Consider the following 20,021-nt stretch of genomic DNA (forward strand, 5'->3'; position numbering starts at 1 on the left):
TGCTTTTTTTTCTCCATTTGAATAAAACAACTCTTTTGTTCTTCCTTCCAAAATTAACAACTTTGCATTTTCCCACATTATACTGCATTTGCTTTTTGTCTATTCAGATATCAATATTTCAATGTGAAATGTGTGTACATCTCTCACAACCCACTTTTCTACTTTTTTTTTTACATTTTCTGCAAATTCGGCCCAGGTACTTACACTTCATTACCCCAAGTTATTTATATTTGTTGTAAACAGTTGCCGTCCCAGTACTGATCCCTGTGAAACTCCACTGGTCGCAGGTCACCAAGTTGGAAAAGAACCTCTAATCCCTGCTCACTGCTTCCTGGCTGTTAGCCAATTCTCCATCCATGTCAACTTATCACCTCCAACACCATGGTTTTTACTGTAAGGCTTAACCTTTTGTGAGGTACCTTGATGAACGCCTGCTCGAATTCCAAATATAACACATGTACTGGTTCCCCCCTAACTGCTCTGGTTCAGCATTCTTCAAAAAACTAATAGTCAGACATGATTTCTCTTTCATGGAGTCATGATGACTCTGTTTAATTAGATTATTGCTTTCCAAATGCACTGTTATTATTTCCTTAATGATTGATCCCAACACCTTTTCAACATTAAATGTTTGGCCTAAAGTTACCTGCCTTTTGCCTCCCTCTCTTTTTGAATAGGGGTGTCACATTGGCAGTTTTCCAGATACTTCCCCAGAATCCAAAGATGAGGAAAACTACAACAGTACACCCACTATTCCTGGAGCTAACTCTTTTATCTGTCCCACCAATGCTTGTGCCAGCACGAGTTGCCCCACAGCGCTGATGTGACAGTCACTGCAAACACCATTATTCAACAGTCTTGCACAGAAATTCTTTGAAAGTGCATCAAGACCAATGTGGCCTTTGCACTGAGGCTTGCATTTTACAAATGGCATGGGGTCAGTGATGCAAGTGAGTAGACGGATGTCAGAGGCCATTTTTAATGGAGGCACCTTTCCCACGTATTGCAAACAAACTGTTCCAATCCTGGCAGAGCCATTATTTGTTCAACCAGTTTGTCCATCAGCTGCCCCCCCAATAGAGATTTCCTGTGTGATGCCAAGGTACCTGCCTTGCTCTCTAGGATTATGACTATCAATTGCCCCAGATACATGGTTCGTGGAGGTGAGCTCTCAACACAAATTGCTGATAGGAGGTTATATTTAGTGAAGCAGCACTAATTAGAGATGAAGTATACTCCCTCAGCCTAGAATTTGTCTTCTACTTCAAAAGAATGAAACAAAAGATTGCAATTTAAGTTTTTTAATTTAAAACAAATGTAAGAACATTGAAAACATTTACTGAACACTATTTTTAGAAACAAACTTAGACAAAGAACTCAGATGATTTTCTCTTCTACCTGTGGCTGGTATTGTTGGCATAGCCTCGATGGTGAACCATTTTAATTTTAAAGTGGTTATGTGTAAATGTCTAATTAGTGAATCCTATGTCGAGCACCAAGCGATTTACAGGAGGAGAAGGAAATAAAATACATATGACCTCTCAAAAATCAGGGCGGTGAGCTCTCTAAAGCCCTTCCTCACCAGAGCTCATTGATTCACATTGGGAAGGAGGCTCGAACATTGCCTGTGGAAGAAAGGAATGCCAGAAATGTTAAAGTGCTTGTTGTTCCTGGTGTTAATTTATACATCGTGCAAATGTGAATTTGACAGAGACTCAAATACTGTTAAAAATTCCTGATATTTTGCTACTTTGAATGGATTTTTGTTTTGGATCCATTTGAAAAGTGAATATACATAACCAACGCTGTCCTGCACGTGAGATGTGATTGCATGAAGATGAAAAGGTCAATGAATGAGTTTCAAATTGGCTGTTAACCAATGAGACCCACTTGAAACAATGACAGGTCTGAGTAATGGAACATGAGCAGATAAACTAGGAACAACAAGTGTCTTACAGTATTCATGTCTGAGGTGATCTGGTCCCCTGTACATCTTTTAAATACCTTTTATCCCCAAAATGGTTTGCACTTTACAAATATATATTCTCTTACACACGCACGCACATCTCACAATATAACCATTCAAAATAAATTCATTATAAAGCTGAGCATTAATTAAAGTCTCAAACAAGTGCAATACCACTGGCAATAATAAACAGTGCTGTTATTTCTTGCAGTTGCAGTGAGTTAAAAAACATCAATGGGTTTTTAATGCAGAATTAGTTAAAGCCTCTGGAAACAAAAGGTTGGCTGGAGACTTTAAAGGCCGAGCCAAACAAACCAGCTGAAGTACTCATCATCCCACCTAATGGTCTGGATAAATGGTTAGTTTGTTAGTTTTTTTTTCCCCTGAGATGGCTTGCACTTTACTCTCATATATCCTCTCATACACACACTCCCTCACTCTTACACTCTGACAGTTTCATTCGCAGTCTCACACTTACACACACAATTTCTCACTCAGCCTGTTATAGTCGCTCACACACACACTCAGTCAGTCTGACTCACACTTCACGCAGCCTCACTCACACTCAGTTTCACTCACAAGTATGGACTCATTCACACACATGGACTGACTCCCTTCCCTCACACTCTCAAACAGTCTCATTCACACTCAGTCTCACACAGTATCACAAGCACAATCTCAAGGGTGGCATGGTGTCTCAGTGTTTAGCACTGCAGCCTCACAGCGCCAGGGACCCGGGTTCGATTCCAGCCTCCGGTGAGTGTCTGTGTGGAGTTTGTACATTCTTCCCGTGTCTGCGTGGGTTTCCTCTGGGTGCTCCGGTTTCCTCCCACAGTCCAAAGATGTGCAGGTGAGGTGGATCGGCCACGCTAAATTGCCCGTAGTGTTTGGGAGTGTGTGGGTTGTAGGGGGATGGGTCTGGGTGGGATGCTTCAAGGGGCAGTGTGGACTTGTGGGGTCAAAGGTCCTGTTTCCACACTGTAGGGAATCCAATCTAATCTCACACGCTCTCACTCATACAGTATCACGCTGACTTTGCAGCTTCAGTCACACGCATACACAGTCTCACTCTGACTTTTTCACTCACACACATGGTCTCAGTCTCACACATACAGTCTCATTCTCACTTCACACAGTCTCACACATGTAATTTGACTCCCTCCCACACAGACACTCACATTGTGTCACATGCACAAACTCAGGCTCAATAACACACATGCCCAATTTTGACTCTCACGCACCAACTCAGTCTCACTCACACAGGCTGTCTCTGACACTCTTAGCCAGTCTCATTTGAGTGCACAGTCTCACCCACACAGAGACTCACTCACACAGAGTCTCACCTGCGCACAGTCTCACTCGCACGCAGTCTCACCCGTACATATCTCACACACACAGTCTCACTCATAACGCTGTCTCACTCGCATGCAGTCTCACCCGTACATAGACTCACTCGCACACAGTCTCACCCTCACACGGTCTTACTTGGAGGTTCAAACACACAGTATCACTCTGACTTCCCACGATTTCACTCTCACACACCTTGCCTCTCACACTCACACAGTCTCACTCATACACAATCTCACTCTGAGTTCACAGTCTCAATCACACATGGTCTTGTTCAAACTCACTCAATTACACATGCTCTCTCACTCATACATTCTCACACAATCTTATTCAGTCTGACTAATATTCAGTCTCACACTCAATCATACATTCTCAATTAATCTCACTGTGTCACTCAAACTCTCACTCACAGTCACACTCACATCGGATCACTCGCAGTCTCACTAACACAGTCTCACTCACACACAGTCTCTCTCAGACTCTCTCACACACACATTCTTATTCACACACATGGCCTCACTCTCACAAATGCACGGTCTCATTCACATACAAATTCCTACTCTTTCTCTCTCAGTCTCACTCTGACCCACTCACACACGGGCCCACTCACACACGGGCCCACTCACACACGGGCCCACTCAGACTCTTTCACTCACACACATGTTCTTAGTCACACACATGTTTTCACTCTCACAAATGCATGGTCTCATTCACATACAAATTCCTACTCTCTCTCTCTCAGTCTCACTCTGACTCACTGACACACAGACTCACTCACTCACCCACAGACCCACTCACACACAGTCCCACTCAGACTCTCTCACTCACACATGTTCTTAGTCACACATATGGTCTCACTCTCACAAATGCACGGTTTCATTCACATACAAATCCCTAGTCTCTCTCTCTCTCTCTCAATCTAACTCTGACTCTCTCTCTCACAGTCTCACTCGCACACATGCTCTCACTCACAGTCTCACTCTGACTTCATACAGTCCCACTCTCTCACACCCACTCACACAGAAACTCTCAGTATCACTCACACAGTCTCACACTGACTGTCATTCAGTCTCACTCACACGTACAGTCTTACTCTAACTTCACAGTCTCACTCTTACACACACTCTCAGTCTCACTCACACATCGCTTACTCTGACTCTCACTCACACAGTCTCACTCATATGTCCCACTATGGCACAATAATTTTATGTTAAATTGTTGTAAAATTGAACATTAAGTAAAAACAGTTAAGGTCTCAAACAAGTGCAATATGACTGGCAGTAATAAACAACTCTATTATTTCTGGTAGTTACCCTTTGTTGAAGGCATGTCAATGGCATTCTGTCCAAATTAGTTTAAACCACTGGAGAAATAAAAATATTGAAGGCAGGAATGGAGTGCTGAAGAGTTTAAAGGCCAAACCAAACACTTCAGTTGAAGTATTCATCATCCTGCCATTGGCTGAACAAATGGCTGGTTTGCTTTTTAACCAAACAACCATTGAGGAACCCAAGCAAATTCAATCACAATTGGTCAACAAGATTGATACGTAAACGATTCTTTTTCTCATCCAACCAATTGATACATGACTGTGATGTTCATAGAAGACCGGTGGCAGGGTTCAATTCTCCAGCATTCCAGAAAAAATAGCTGATGTGCAAGATGTTTGAAAAGGACAAACAAGCACTGGACTCAAAAGTTAATGTTAAGCAATTGTCTGAAGTCAAGTCACTCTCTCCAAATTGTCCAATAATTTAAAGTAGAACACTGCCAAAGTAATTTATTCATATATTGCAGGGTTTTTGGTACTGAGCAGAGATTTTAGATCCAACAGAGTCCCATGAAACATTATGTTCCTGACAGCTAAAACTTGCATAGACATGAAGATCTTCTTTCAGTGAATCTCAGGATGAAGTCATGATTCACTTTCTTGTTCATTGCATAATACAGGATGGCATCGGCCGGAAGTATGAGCACTGAAAAAGCAGAGGGAAAGCACATTATTATTCACACGTGTTTTCATCATATTAATTGTGCACAGGTCCAACTGCTTCCTGGATACGGAAATATCAATGGCTGGGAGGAACAGAACAAATGTACTGCAAGGATTCAGAACGTATTACAAAACACAAGAGAAAATCTTGGAGTTATACCAAATTAGGTAAACTCAATAACTGAAAACCATTATATCTGAGACCCATTCTCAGGATGAGCATTGTTGGTCAAGACTAAAATCCATTTCAAACCTCTCACTGTCCGATGGCACATGCCTTCTTCATGACAGTTTGTACAATTGAGTGGCTTTATTAGGCCACATATGAGGCTGTGAAGAGTCAGCATACAGTAGCCCAGGTAAAGATGTCAGATTTTCCTTACTACAGAACAACGCAAAACCCCAATTGATTCACGAATGACCCAGCAGCTACATGGTCACTTCTGCTGATACCAGCATCAAACACAAAAAGGTGCAGTGTGATCAATGCGAAAACACTGAGAAAAGCTATCCTCTCCTTCAGCATTGTGTTGGAATCATGAAACTAACACCACTGAGGGCACCTAAATCAAACACGAGTTAGTGATCCAGTGAATGGCCATTTTCTGAGGGCTATGATGGATGCAGAATAAATTCCAGCTTTGTCAGTGAGACTTACGTCCAGGGAACTGATTTTTCTTTTCTGTGAAATCTGACAGGGATAGCATGCTGCAAAGGCATTGGGACCTTTCATTTTCATAAGGCATTCTGCTTAACACAGCCTGGATGGCAAGTTTTACACCACAGCAGAATTAAACCCATGAGACCTCGTTTCTACTTTTCACCAGGAAATGGTTGGGGGAGGGTTGCGACAGATTAGCAACTTGACAGCAGTGACCCCAACCATGTTTCTGGTCTCTCAGCCACGGGCCAAAAAGAGGGGAAGAACAGATTGATTTCAGCAACAGGAAACATTTATTTTGGAATAACCAGTTAAAATAAGAATGAACAAAGCAGAACAATGTGCTAACAATGCGAATAATTCAGGATTTAATGCCACACCCAAATCCCGATGTACATCCTTCACTCAATATGGCTTTAGGTAGTTTTACAAAAGGGCTACTGGACTCTAAACACTACCCCTGACTTCTCTCTACATGTGCTGCTACTGCTGCTGTTCTTTTCCAGCAGTTTCTGATTTCCAGCATTTGTGGTTCTTTGTTCTGATTTGGCTTTAGGGCAATCTGATGAAATAATTTGCTTTTATTAGGTGCAGGTATTAGTTGTTTATTGGCTTTACATTCCTCAGAGTTGAATCCTGCTGAACATGCTTGGGTATGTTCAATGATACAAATTTAGATATCTGCAGCTTTTTGGTGAAATCAAAAGAAAATATCAATTCCCTTGCAGTTGTTATGCTGTTCAGAAATAGATTTAACTTAAATTGAAGCAATTTCTACTGCTCACCTTTATTTGATTCAATGATCTGTGCTAGATCAAATTCCTGAGGACGCTCGGGTTCAAATTTGAGCGCGGTCATGGCTTTGTTGACAACTTCAGATACACGATCTTGATTAGTCACCTAATTAAAACAACATTCACTTTTCATTAATGCATTAGACACACACACCAAATGAAATATATAATGCCTCAATTTCCAAAGGGCTTATAAATATTGCTGCTTTCACCCAGAAAACTAATTGGACATTACACTGTAAGCTGTAAAAGTTACATTAATGAAATAATATCTGGTAGGACAGTTATTGTAAAATCTGCATTCGATGCTCCATAACACAGTTACTGTGAACAGTAAAGGTTGGAATTTGAATGGAAACAGAGCCCAGTGATCAAGTTTACCTATACACACAGTTTGAAACAAGTAACTAATGACGAAATTCATAATTTAAATAATCCACTTCCATCCCCTCCCACCCAAAACCCCCATACCATTTGACATAATGGGAACTGCAGATGCTGGAGAGTCCAAGATAACAAAATGTGGAGCTGGATGAACACAGCAGGCCAAGCAGCATCTCAGGAGCACAAAAGCTGATGTTTCGGGCACAGATCCTTCAACAGAAAAGCTTTGTTTCAAGGCTGAAGAGATTACAAGAGAGTTGCAGTGGGAGAAAGATCCACTGAGGTTTTTCCGGAGAGAGGAGGGTAACTTCTTCAGGTTAGGTATCCCTGGAAGAGGCTTCACAATGAGGTTAAAATTGTATCAGAGATAATGGGAACTGCAGATGCTGGAGAATCCAAGATAACAAAGTGTGGAGCTGGATGAACACAGCAGGTCAAGAAGCATCTTTGGAGCACAAAAGCTGATGTTTCAGGCCTAGACCCTTCATCAGAAAAGGGTCTAGGCCTGAAAGGCCAGACTGTGTGCTCCTGAGATGCTCTGCTGCTTGGCCTGCTGTGTTCATCCAGCTTCCCACTTTGTTACCCCCATACAATTTGCCTGCTTTTAACATTTATTGTCATTACAGCAAATGGCTCAATGTTGTTTGTGAAGTCTGACATTTCCTAATGTTATGCTTATTCATATAAATTATTCATAAAATTGCTTTAACAGTTTGAAACAGTTAGCAATTTGTGATTTGAAGACAGTGCAAATATTTAATCATAATGTGACTGTACAGGAATAATATTTGATAGGCAGGATATTGAGAAGACCAGTTTTTTGGGCAATTGTCTGCTTTTGTTTAATTCTCTGTTATATTTGGAGAATGCTTTTCTCAGCTCAAGTTTGAGCAATGACCTGGAAGATGAAATGCACCAGTAAATTTTCTGTTTCTTCTGGAGAACTGCAATGTTTTCTGGTTGAGTAAACTCACACTTAATTCTACTTTAATTTTGCTATAGTTCATGGCTAAAAAAACTACTTTTGCCACCCAGTCAAAAGCAAAGATCATATTAAATATATTAATGGATAGCAAATCTGAAAAATCCAAAAAATGTAGTGGAATTAAATTCCTGAGCAAGTGGCAGATGTAGACACAATTACAATGTTTAAAAGACATTTGAATAAGTACATAAATAGGAAAGGTTTGGGGGGATATTTTGTTCGGTACGTCTCGACAATTCTATAAGTGGTAGAGTCAAATATTACACAACTAGAGATTAGATGAACTACATTATCTTTCTAAGGAAGGGTCTAGGCCCGAAACGTCAGCCTTCCTGCTCCTCTGATGCTGCTTGGCCTGCTCTGTTCATCCAGCTCGACACCTTGTTATTTTACATTAACTAACATCCCCAAAAGTGATCTTTTTTGAATAACCAATACCTTTTCCACTCTGTATGCTCAGACTTTAAATGATTAATCACTAATTTTAGTGATTCATTGGTGATAAATTGGATTTTCTAAATTATGTTCGAAGAAGTGCCACACAAGTGTGCAAGCAAAATTGAAGCCTGTGGAATGAAATGGGCAGTGGCGGTATAGACTCAAAATTGGGTAAGGATTAGAACATAGAATCATGAAGAACAGTCATTTGCTCAGGCTAACTAAAGTAAATGAGGGAAACTGTTTACTGGTCCTTCTGACACTATGTACCAAGGTCAAAATCTAAGGTCATTGGTGGGGAGAAAAAGCAAAAACAAAAAAGAATCCTGCTTTTTCCAAACCGCAATGTACGAATAGGTGGTTAAAGCAGATTAAATAACTTTCTAAAGACAACTGAATAATTGCATGGAGCAAAATTTGCAGGGCAGGGCTAAAAAGGGCAATGGTGGTTGTGGTGGGGGAGATGGGTGGCGAATTAGGCTACTTCTCACTGAGATTTAACACAGACACAATAACTCAAGTTTTTGTTTTGCTTTGTGATAACATTCCACGATTTTCTAGTTGGCCTCTCATGACTGTATTAGTTGGCAACAATTTGTTGCACATTCAGCAGGAGACATTTTCGTCATTTTGGTTGAGAATTTTGTTTTCTGTGTTTCATAGATGTTCAATTTAAACAAGCTGTTTGCCATTTGCTTATCCAAATTCTGCCTCAGATCTTAGGCTGGTTCTGCCCCATCTCCAACTCACTGACAAGCTAACAAATGTTCTCTTCACCAGAGTAAAGAGGCGCTGTTTGTTAACAATATTTAAACACTAGAAGCAATTTCCACACATCACACTGACCTCTGTGGAGGCACAATCAGAGTACGACTGATCCTGTCAAGGAAAATGCATGATCAAACAAAACAACCTATGTGCCTTCTAATTTGGCCAATATTCCTTCGACTTCCCTGAACTAGCCAATAGGCAATTATTCTGTTTTGGATTGCACTCTTGCTATTGGAACGCTTTGCCTGCAACGGTAGTAGATTCACCAACTTTAGGTACATTTAAGTCGTCATTGGACAAGCATATGGACGTACATGGAATAGTGTAGGTTAGATTGGCTTCAGATTGGTATGACAGGTCGGCACAACATCGAAGGCCGAAGGGCCTGTACTGTGCTGTAATGTTCTATGTTCTTCTCCAACCCATTTTTGATGTGCTTTCTTCCATGCACCAGCCTTTTAAATTTCACATGAGCCAAAGCCAGGAAAGAAATATTCAATATCTCTGTTAGTATTACTCGATTGGCTTACAGATGGACCAAAGTGCCTGTGGTCAGCTAACTGAAGATCTGGTACCTCCTTGCTGATTTATTGTACAGTTAATGGTGCGTGTTAATTTGTGATATTTCCTCTTCAATAGTTATCAGCCAGTCCCCAAAATGGGGCAACAGAGTGCTGCACCTTGCCATGTACACTTAAAGGAGAAATGCAAGGAAAATGTGTTCAGGCCTAAAACCTAAACATTGCTACTGCATTACAAAACAGGATCAAAATGATGGTCAAAGCACTCTCATAGAGCAAAAAAGGCTTCAGCAATGTGGAAAATACACACTGAATATGACTGCATCGCAACAAATAATTGGGATAAAAATTCCTCTTGCGATACTGGCAGGGAGCAATGGCAATTATTTGGACCGAGCATGACGAGAGCAACCAGTCCAGGGACTTACCAAAATAGTTTTGAATTCTTGTGCTCTGTCCTCCTCTAATCTGACTCGGATGAGGCAGCTTTTCTCATTCTGGCGGTTGTCCCTCCGACGTGTTGCACACCAGCAGCTGCCCAAACCTGCACGCCTACGAGACTTGGCTTTGTCATAATTTGATTTTGCTGATGCACCACTGTTGGATAAACCTCCAGAGGAGGCAGTATCCACGGATCTTAATGGCTGTGGAATAATTATTTTGTTTAAGAAAACGTTTGTCAATTGTTGCATATTAGATACTTCCCCCTTTCCAGTTATATTTATTATTACACAAAATATGCTGTCCTGCTGCCCACAAAGGTGAAGGCATTCTGCACAGGACAGCTTAATTGTAAGAACATGAAGTTGCACATGAATTCTTGGTCGTTGCTGTCTTGTGAAATATTTAACTTGCAGTTCTTTCCTCTACCCGTAAAGATCACTTCTGAGGAATTATACTCCCGCTTGTGTTTACTAGCTGTTCAGTCAACATCAACAATTCAGTACTTAGCATGCCCATAAATTACTAATTAGTTTCCTTCAGCATAATAACATTGTGGTCATTTCACTTGACCATGTAAACTGGTGCTTCAATTCTAAGTTTGTCAGATAAACCTTTGGGGTTTCAGTTTGCACTCAGTATGTGAACATGCTTACATAAATATTTATTTGCCCACTTCACCCTGCTACGCACAGAAATCTTGAATACAACTATACTGTTTGAAGTTAAAACACATTTATGAATTGCAGGTGACTGCGAATGGGCCAACCAGTGCATTGTGCAGGTCAGAATGTGTGCAGCACAGCACCACTGGCAGAAAGAAAGACAGACAGCAGCAGCAAACCACATACAGCAGAGAACTAAAGAAACCAGAATGAAATCATCCAAGTCACTGCAGCTCTCAGTTTATGATTAACATACAGGGAGTCACAACACTAAACAGGAGAATCCATAAAAAGGAAGAGGGTATTTTGAAACAAAGAAATACCACTCCAAAACACCTAAATGTGACCTAATAATACTTAGCCCAATTCTTAGGGGAATACATTATGAAAATATCCCTGGGACAAGTCCTAGACATATTCTGTAAACAATAACCATAACACAACTTTGATAATCTCCCAAGATACAATGGTCTTCAGCACAGAACGCACTAATCAACAGCTCAAAGCCCAAATATTGAAGAAAAACAAAACGTGCAGTCACGAGGACTCCATGCAGAGAGCTGCATTACTTTGTTGCAATTGCTGGATCAAGACCTATCCAACATACTCTAAATACTGTTTTTGTGGGCAGTGCGCTTCAAGCTGCGACAGATGTACCCCATGCACTAAAATTTACTGTGTAGAAATTAAACATGCTGTGAATAATTAAAGATGAAATATTTTGGTTATTAGTATAAAATCATATAAAATATCTAAGCAAAACAAAGCCAACAGCACAACTCAAAAAAAACAAATTAAATCAGCTCTCACTTCGTGAGCGAATAACACCTTTTCTGGAATCAAATGCTTCAGTAACCAGCACAAAGGTTGAATTTGGCTGGGAATTGCACAGCTGTCTTGCCTTCGTTCTGAAAGCAAGTAACCCAACTTTGGCAAGTGGGACTTGGGACGGAAAATTGCTGGCAGCAGCCAGGTATGAAGATGCTTGGTGGAACGGCATTCACTTTAAGGATTTCAGTCTGGCTGAAACATCAAAATGGCTATTCGGCTAATAGCTCTTAAAAGAAAGGCGAAGGAGATTGGCTAGGCAGCCATCCAGCTCCAGTGGCTGGGACGGTATCACTGAGTACCCTTGTATCCTCTTGACTGCCAAAGTGTAGTCAGGATAATAAGACGGCAGGAAGGCAGAAGAAAGGAAGGAAAGAAAGAAGAAAAAAACTGTCTGGACATTATTAGACAAACCAGAGTCTCCAAGAACAACATATTTTACGTGATGAGTGCCTCACTGTCTCACCTTTTCCGGCGCTTTTTGCGAAGTGCTCGGCTCTTCCATTTCCAAGTGGCTGGAATCTGATAAAATGCTGGCTGCGGTAATGCTGTCGTCTGAATCCTCATTCTGAAGGGATGCTCGCTGCTCAGAGCTTTTAGTTTGAGTGTTGTGTATTTTAACACCTCTCTTTGAAAACAGGCTGCACAAGGGAAAGGGGACACAACAAACATGAAAATGTCATTGCATTCTAGAGAAACTGTTAAAAAAAATTAAACTAGAATGAAGGTATATTGATGATGAGAGTACCAGGAGTTTGATGCGCGCCACATTTGACCTGTGAGAAATTAATAGTGGCACACTCATACCAAGAGCTCGCATTACTAGTATTGAACACCGTTACATTGTCTAATAGTTAGGGAGTATATGAATAGGTTACAATGTTTGCATATTCCAATGGCACAAGAATCTGGGCTTTTTGCAGTGTTTGTTCAACCTGCTATCAACTTCAATCTCATGAAAGGCAAAATGTGGATTTGAATACCCACAGGGTGGAAAATTTCCCCCAACCTGGCCACATGCTAATGTGTATGTAATTTCATCCTGAAAGCTGCAGTTTATTAAAAGTAAAACGTAAAACAAAGTAACACCATTGATAATTGATAGAAAACTGTATACAACACTTTGTAAGGTAGGACAGTGAACTCTGAATTTGGCCTTCAGTATATTGGTACTGCAAACGTTAGGATTTCTATTCAGCAATTTGCATTTATATTGCATAATTAACATCGAAAATTTTCCAAAACTCCCAAAAGAAGTACAGCAGATGCAATGACAAAAAAATTCCTACACTGAAAATCCCGATTGTTGGTATATTAGGCATTAAATAGTGCAGGGAGCAAGAGCAGATGGCTGCTGAAATGTGAGATTGCACACTAATGCTGCAACGTTGATTGCCTGCACTTCGAGAATCACAATTAAGCCACGGAAGCCTAAATCACATCCATGTAACATCCACACTCATGTAAAGAGAAGATATCCTAGGAAGTGAATAAGTGTTTCCCTTCTCTTTCTTGGTTTCTATATAACAATAGTCACATGTCACAGTCCAGATCACTGCAAGGCACAACACAGCAACAAGGCATGGTTTTGCTTCTCTGAAACTCTACACGGGTAGGTGGTGGAAAATCTGACTTTGCTGAGTTCTGGTCAGTCCTTACCTATTGAACAGAAATATAAAATAATATCCCCAACTCAGGAAAATTATCAAAAACAATAACTTTGGAGTCTTTACACATGTATGCACAACAACACAAACACATACTTTCATGTCACCTACATGGAAAGAGATTTGAGTTTTATAGACAATAGACAATAGGTGCTGGAGTAGGCCATTCGGCCCTTCGAGCCAGCACCACCATTCATTATGATCATGGCTGATCATCCACAATCAGTATCCTGTTCCTGCCTTATCCCCATAACCCTTGATTCCACTATCTTTAAGAGCTCTGTTTATCTCTTTCTTGAAAGCATCCAGAGAGTTGGCCTCCACTGCCTTCTGGGGCAGAGCATTCCATATATCCACCACTCTCTGGGTGAAGACGTTTTTCCTCAACTCTGTTCTAAATGGCCTTCCCCTCATTTTTAAACTGTGTCCTCTGGTCCTGGACTCACCCATCAGCGGAAACATGCTTCCTGCCTCCACAGTGTCCAATCCCTTAATAGTCTTATACGTCTCAATCAGATCCCCTCTCATCCTTCTAAACTCAAGTCTCCAAGTCCAGTCGCTCCAATCTTTCAACATATGATAGTTCCGCCATTCTGGGAATTGACCTTGTGAACCTACGCTGCACTCCCTCAATAGCAAGAATATCCTTCCTCAAATTGGGAGACCAAAACTGCACACAATACTCCAGGTGCGGTCTCACCGGGACCCTGTACAGCTGCAGAAGGACCTCTTTGCTCCTATACTCAATTCCTCTTGTTATGAAGGCCAGCATGCTATTAGCTTTCTTCACTACCTGCTGTACCTGCATGCTTGCTTTCATTGACTGATGTACAAGAACACCTAGATCTCGTTGTGCTTCCCCTTGACCTAGCTTGACTCCATTGAGATAGTAATTTTGAGGTGGAGCTTCAGATGTGAGAAGCATGGCTGATAATTTTTCAACAGAAGAAATTTCTGCTGCCTGCTGACCCACAAAGTAGAACACAAATCTGATTTTTCACTCAAAATTGTTAAACATTGCTAGTTTTCATTATACAGGCCCTCAAATTCGCAAATTTAATTCACTGTAACACCTTTTTTGCTTACTTGTCTCTCATAAACAAATTTATTCCGGTGAAATTTAGCCATGGTGCAGAAACTTCTCTGGATAAATGAGAATCGCTAGGCAATACCAAGCTCATCACAGGTCCACATTCTACACTCATGGTCATAGCAAAGAATCTCTATCAATCAGTCTACACTAGACACATGCACGAGGTGAGAATAACAGCACCACTCCTTGCATCATCTCAAATTACTCGAACAGTTACTAAAAAATCTCACTCCAATGAAGCAATAATGACCACACATCAAATGTCTCTATTTGTCAAGGAACAGATGGAATTACCCTTCTGTCCATTCATTCCAATAATAAAGGAAATAATGAGATATTTGCGGTGCTTAACATGGGATACTTACCAGCTGAGGCGTTTAAACACACTCTTTTTGGGCTTTGGCGGTTTCTCGAGTTCAGAGGAGCTGCAGGGTGGCAAATAAACATTTTCAGACAAGATTCATTTAAGAAGAATCAGATGCTTTTGTTCAATATTCTTATTATTTATGGCAAAATCAATCATTTACATAGATTTGAAATTGCAGAATGATAATTTTGTTTGCAAAAGGAACGTGTTTTCAGGCAGGAGAACACTGAACATTACTTTGAGTAATGAGCGACAAAAGTTCTCACTGTAGGCACATCGATCTTTTCTGCTTTATGAACAGCAGATCAAGACAATAAGAGTTCTGAAGAAATGTCACCAGACCAGAAGGATAACTCTGCTTTCTTTCGACAGACGCTGCCAGACCTGCTGAATGTTTTCAGCAATTTCTCTTTGTGTTTTTGATTCCCAGTATCTGCGGTTCCTTTGCGTAATTTTTTACCAAGACGATAACCCCCTCAGTCTTTTTGCAGAACACATGGAATTGAACAAAATGCTCGAACTTCTACAGCAGGTACAGAAAAAAATAACAAGGACTGGGCTTGAAAAAAGTTAACTGGAAAACATGAGAATCAAACTTCCAGTGCCGAAGGTGATACAATAGGTTGTAAAGTTATACAGGAGTTTCTCTGGGCCTCATCCACACTGTCATGTGAATGTACAGACAATGTCAAGCAATGAAAGGTGGTCATGAATCAGTCACTTCAGGTGACTAGAACACCACATGCCACATCTCGGAGATAGTAAAATGAAGGAGTATATCTCTTGACCAGGCTTTCTGTTGCTGATATTTTCAGACAATCTGTCCAAAAATCAACCAAACTATCCCAGAGGTCCAAAAGAAGTTTAAATATAACTTATGATCTATGTAAAGTGAATTTCGGTAACATTTTGTAATTACCGTTACAATAAATACCATGTTTGAAGTTGGCCCAATACTGACTGTGCCACTGATGGAATTGACGATAATGCCAGGTGCTTGCTGCACATGGTCATCCATAGCCTGAGGACGGGCTTAATAGTGAGCTTTGTTTTTCAAAGCAGGAATGTAAATTGATACATCAGGTGCATTTTAAATAATTACTTCTGCCCACCAATTTATGAAGAAGCAAACTGTTTTCAAACAATGTAATTATTACAAAGCCTGCTCTGTCAAAACAAAAAATTAGTTTCAGTGATCTATAATCTGGTTCCTTCATCAACTCTGGTCCAGCAATGGCAAAGTGTTTTGTTTTTCAGTTGGAGATTATTTTTGGTTGCATTATTAAAAATATACTGTGGCTATTTCGAGATGAGGGAATGATGTTTTTAGGCAACCATTGAAAGATACTTTAAAATGCTGACCAATTGTGTAGGGTTATTGTTAATTTTATGTTAGTAATAGGATTGAAAAGAAATTGGAAGGAAAAGAAACATTTCTCAAAACTGGTACAATTTACACCTGGATTTGTAGGTGCACCCACAATAGGAGCTCTTGGACATGTTGCTAAAATTGGTCATTCATCAAGTTTTTTGCATTTTCCTGCAATCATTGGCTTAGTGGTAGTATACTCTGCACTATTATATCCCAAAGAACACATTTTGATGCAACACAACAGAATTGATTCATTGAGCAACTGGCTTTATCCTCATAGGTCAGAATTCATTGTCAAAAATTTGAAGCCAAGGAAAAGGAAGACAGTAAGTAAACTGGCAGCTCACTAGCATTAAACAGCAAATATAACGAGAGAAGATTTCACACACAACCCTTAACTGCTTTACCTGCACACTCCTACAATACCAGTTACGTACTCGCTATCCTCACTTAAGTATTGTTGCATAAAGAACAAGTCTAGAAAATTCTCGTTTGGACGAAGGGTGTAAGATGAGCAAGCAAACTGCAGGGATTTGATACCCAAAATTATTTCATATTCCTGAAAGAACACAAATAAATAATGAGCTGTTAAAGCAAGTTTAAACTGCTGTAATTGCTTCTGCTAAATCCGAGTCCGTGGTATTTTGAACAGCATCAATAACTTTATTCAAAGTGCACAGTACATCATGTCACAAAAATATTTCTGCTTTGGAAATAAATGACACAAATGTGACTTTTCAAGGAGATATTTCTGTACAAATTATCCAGGATGATTTCAGGACACTAATTCCCAAAGCAGTGCTTCAAAGATGGATTATTTTTAAAAAAGATTCACTTAAGAACCATAAGCTGATTTAGGGTGAAGACAAGAAATGTTATGAAAGATCATTGATCTAAGCAAAAGGAAGTCTGCCAAGTACAAAATAAGTGGCTGATCTATAGTAACTGATACCAAGACAGACGGTGAAAATGTTGAGTTAATTTTTCAAGGTTGCACCACCATGAAATTGAATGGACCATGAGCAGCTCAAAGTTACTGGACGATTTTCTTTCAACCTCATTGGCTTCTTGGTTGAATCTTGTCACAATTTGACATGTAAAAAGGGGCAGACCTTTCTAAGTCAAACTCTGACAACATGTTATTGCCAAGTTGGAAAGTGCCAGCCAGTTTTCAACAGGTCAGTGAAAAGAAACACTTCACTACATCCACATCAGCCACGACAAATGGCGGGCCATTTGACAGATTACATTCCGAGCTGGTGAATTGGAGTCACACAGCGTTGGATGCCTATTTTGCCACCCAGCTGATTTTACATCACATGGCCCAGTTTGGCAAATTCAGCATCAGCTGCTTCTCATCAGAACCTATTTTATTCATAGGGACCTCAAGTTACAGCTCTGTAAGCAAGAATTCATTGTTTGCCATAAGGTCAAATTCCTCTCAAATTCATATTCTCAGGTTGCCTGCTGAATGTTGCAGTACCAGATGAAAATACAATCTGAGTGGGTTATCTCTGGGTGCTCTGGTTTCCTCCCAAGGTGCAAAGATGTGCATGTTAGGTGGATTGCCCATGCTAAATTGCCCGTAGTGCCCAGGGATATTTTGCTTCAGTGAGTTAGACATGGGGAATGGGTCTGGGTGGGACCCTCTTCAGAGTGGCCCTATGAACTTTTTGGGCTGCACGGCCTGTTTCCACACTATAGGGATTTGATGATACCCTCAACAGTAGCCATGACAACAGGGTTGTTTGAGCATTTGGTGTTACCAAATTCAGAAATATGGAGTAAAACATACTGCCCAGTCAGTGAGAATCCAAACAGGTGCACTCCCTCAATTTCTGACATCCCATGACGAAATCATGCCTCTCATATAAAGGAAAATACTAATATGGAGAGATTGTTTCCCCAGTGTCTTCAATAATGAAATAGCTTCCATGACACTGAGATTATTTGAACAACATCTTCATACACATAACGCCTAGCATATCCTGTACATGGCTGTGACTGTTCAAAGGTAAATTGCAGCACATTAGCAGCGCAAAAGCAGGCTATTTGACTGAACTGCTCCATGCTGATCTATACACCTCTCCCACCTTGCTTCAAACTCTAAATATGCCGTTGTGTCCTTTCTGACATCTAACTTTCTCTCAAATACATCTGTGCTCATCCTCTCAACGAGTCCTGGTAGCAGCAGCTTCTGCAATCTGGCTGCTCTGAGCAACAAAGCATCTCCTTAATTCTTTATTGGATTTATTAGTGACCATATACATTTAGGATGCAGTTGGCGACTCCCCCTACACCCCCATCAAGCAAATAAAGCAGCACAAGATTGAAAAGCATGCTTTTCCCCTTTCATACAATTCCAAACATTTTGTACAGTGCAATTTTCAGTACTAACTTTTTGTCTCTTGTCAAAGTTGATCAAGCCATTCTGTAAGAGATAGACAAGGACAAAGAAAATTAATTCAAATGTACAAAGGTCAAACAGTACTACAAGATCATGAAATTTAAAAGATCAGAAGTGAAATTCAAGCTCTGTAAACTTGGTTCCATTTTAGTATATCGTCAAAGGCCAATCACAAATGATCTGTCATACCACCAGGTCATATCTTGGACACTACATAGAGTCCTTTGCTCCAGTCAAGTAGATCAGTACCAAGCTGAAGACATTCTCAGCTGTTCAACTGCTCAATAGGCAGTGACATCCAGGTAACCAATTTACCTGTACAGAATAAAAATGATGTGCAATTTATCCAACCTTTTGAAAAACTAAACCCATATTCAATTAACTGCAAAGTGATTTGCATGTTCCTTTGTTTACAAATTGTTTGATTCACAGCACAAAGCATCAAATTATTCTGATTGGGATTATTAATCAAACATTCATTTTTTTTATTGCTTTGATTCTCATCTACAAGCAGCTTGCAATGAAACCATAATAATAGCGCTCATCAGCAAATAAGGAATCCAAATCTTGTAAGAGAGACTTACTGAATGGTAATTCGGGAAAGCCGAATCCAGCGCTGAAAATTCTGTGAAGAAAGTTCCCAGGTACGGCACAATTCCCTGAACGATATCCTAGAAAAAGAGAGGTGAATTTGTTTAATCCATTGTGAACTCATTGTCCTATTTCTCAAAATTACTACTCCATGTCTTATTTATTCCCTTGATCATACAACTAAATCTATTTAGAATCAAAATTTAGGACTCAAAATTTTAGACAGTTATACAGTGGAATGCAAAGTTAGATCTATCAAGGCCAGGCAAGTTAAACGTTTGATCCCTCATCTGTGAACTGGAAACCAAACTCAATATTTGTGTAACCTCATCATTTGGAGACTGGAAATTTTCTACGTAATGTGCAATTTCGCTTGAAGATAAAAACAATTTACCTCACCAGATCTCCAAAACTTTGTCTCAACAAGTTTAAACGTTATTTTTTTGTAAACTCAAGAATATAATTCTTCTCAATGTCTTTTCATTAGACACCTCTCTTACCTGAAGAAATAATTTAATGGTCTCAGATGGTGGGTTGGTTCAGAACCTAAGAGCCTAGGAGATACATCGAATTGGCAAATTGGAGCCAAAATTGGGTTTGCGGCAGGAAGTAAATGTGATTTTTGAAGGGCTTTTCGGCAACTTGATGCTTTCATCCAGCAACATACCACAGGGGACAGTAATAGTTCTTACTGTGCGTACATTAATGTTGAAGACACGAAAGCTCCAAG

General features: G+C 40.2%; 1 protein-coding gene across 1 annotated transcript; it reads right to left on the reverse strand.

The window, feature by feature from the left end:
- Window positions 1-1,285: 1,285 nt before the first annotated feature.
- Window positions 1,286-19,367, reverse strand: LOC132209196 (ral guanine nucleotide dissociation stimulator-like 1). The gene is made up of 8 exons (XM_059644332.1): window positions 19,285-19,367; window positions 18,692-18,724; window positions 16,701-16,852; window positions 14,920-14,979; window positions 12,261-12,435; window positions 10,289-10,504; window positions 6,753-6,867; window positions 1,286-5,289 (listed from the first exon to the last, which is right to left on the reverse strand). Exons 3-8 carry the CDS (start codon window positions 16,757-16,759, stop codon window positions 5,177-5,179), a joined length of 738 nt encoding a protein of 245 aa, XP_059500315.1. The 5' UTR covers window positions 16,760-16,852; window positions 18,692-18,724; window positions 19,285-19,367; the 3' UTR covers window positions 1,286-5,176.
- Window positions 19,368-20,021: the final 654 nt, after the last annotated feature.

This window comes from Stegostoma tigrinum, unplaced genomic scaffold (genome assembly GCF_030684315.1).
Source record: "Stegostoma tigrinum isolate sSteTig4 unplaced genomic scaffold, sSteTig4.hap1 scaffold_70, whole genome shotgun sequence".
NCBI lineage: Eukaryota > Metazoa > Chordata > Chondrichthyes > Orectolobiformes > Stegostomatidae > Stegostoma > Stegostoma tigrinum.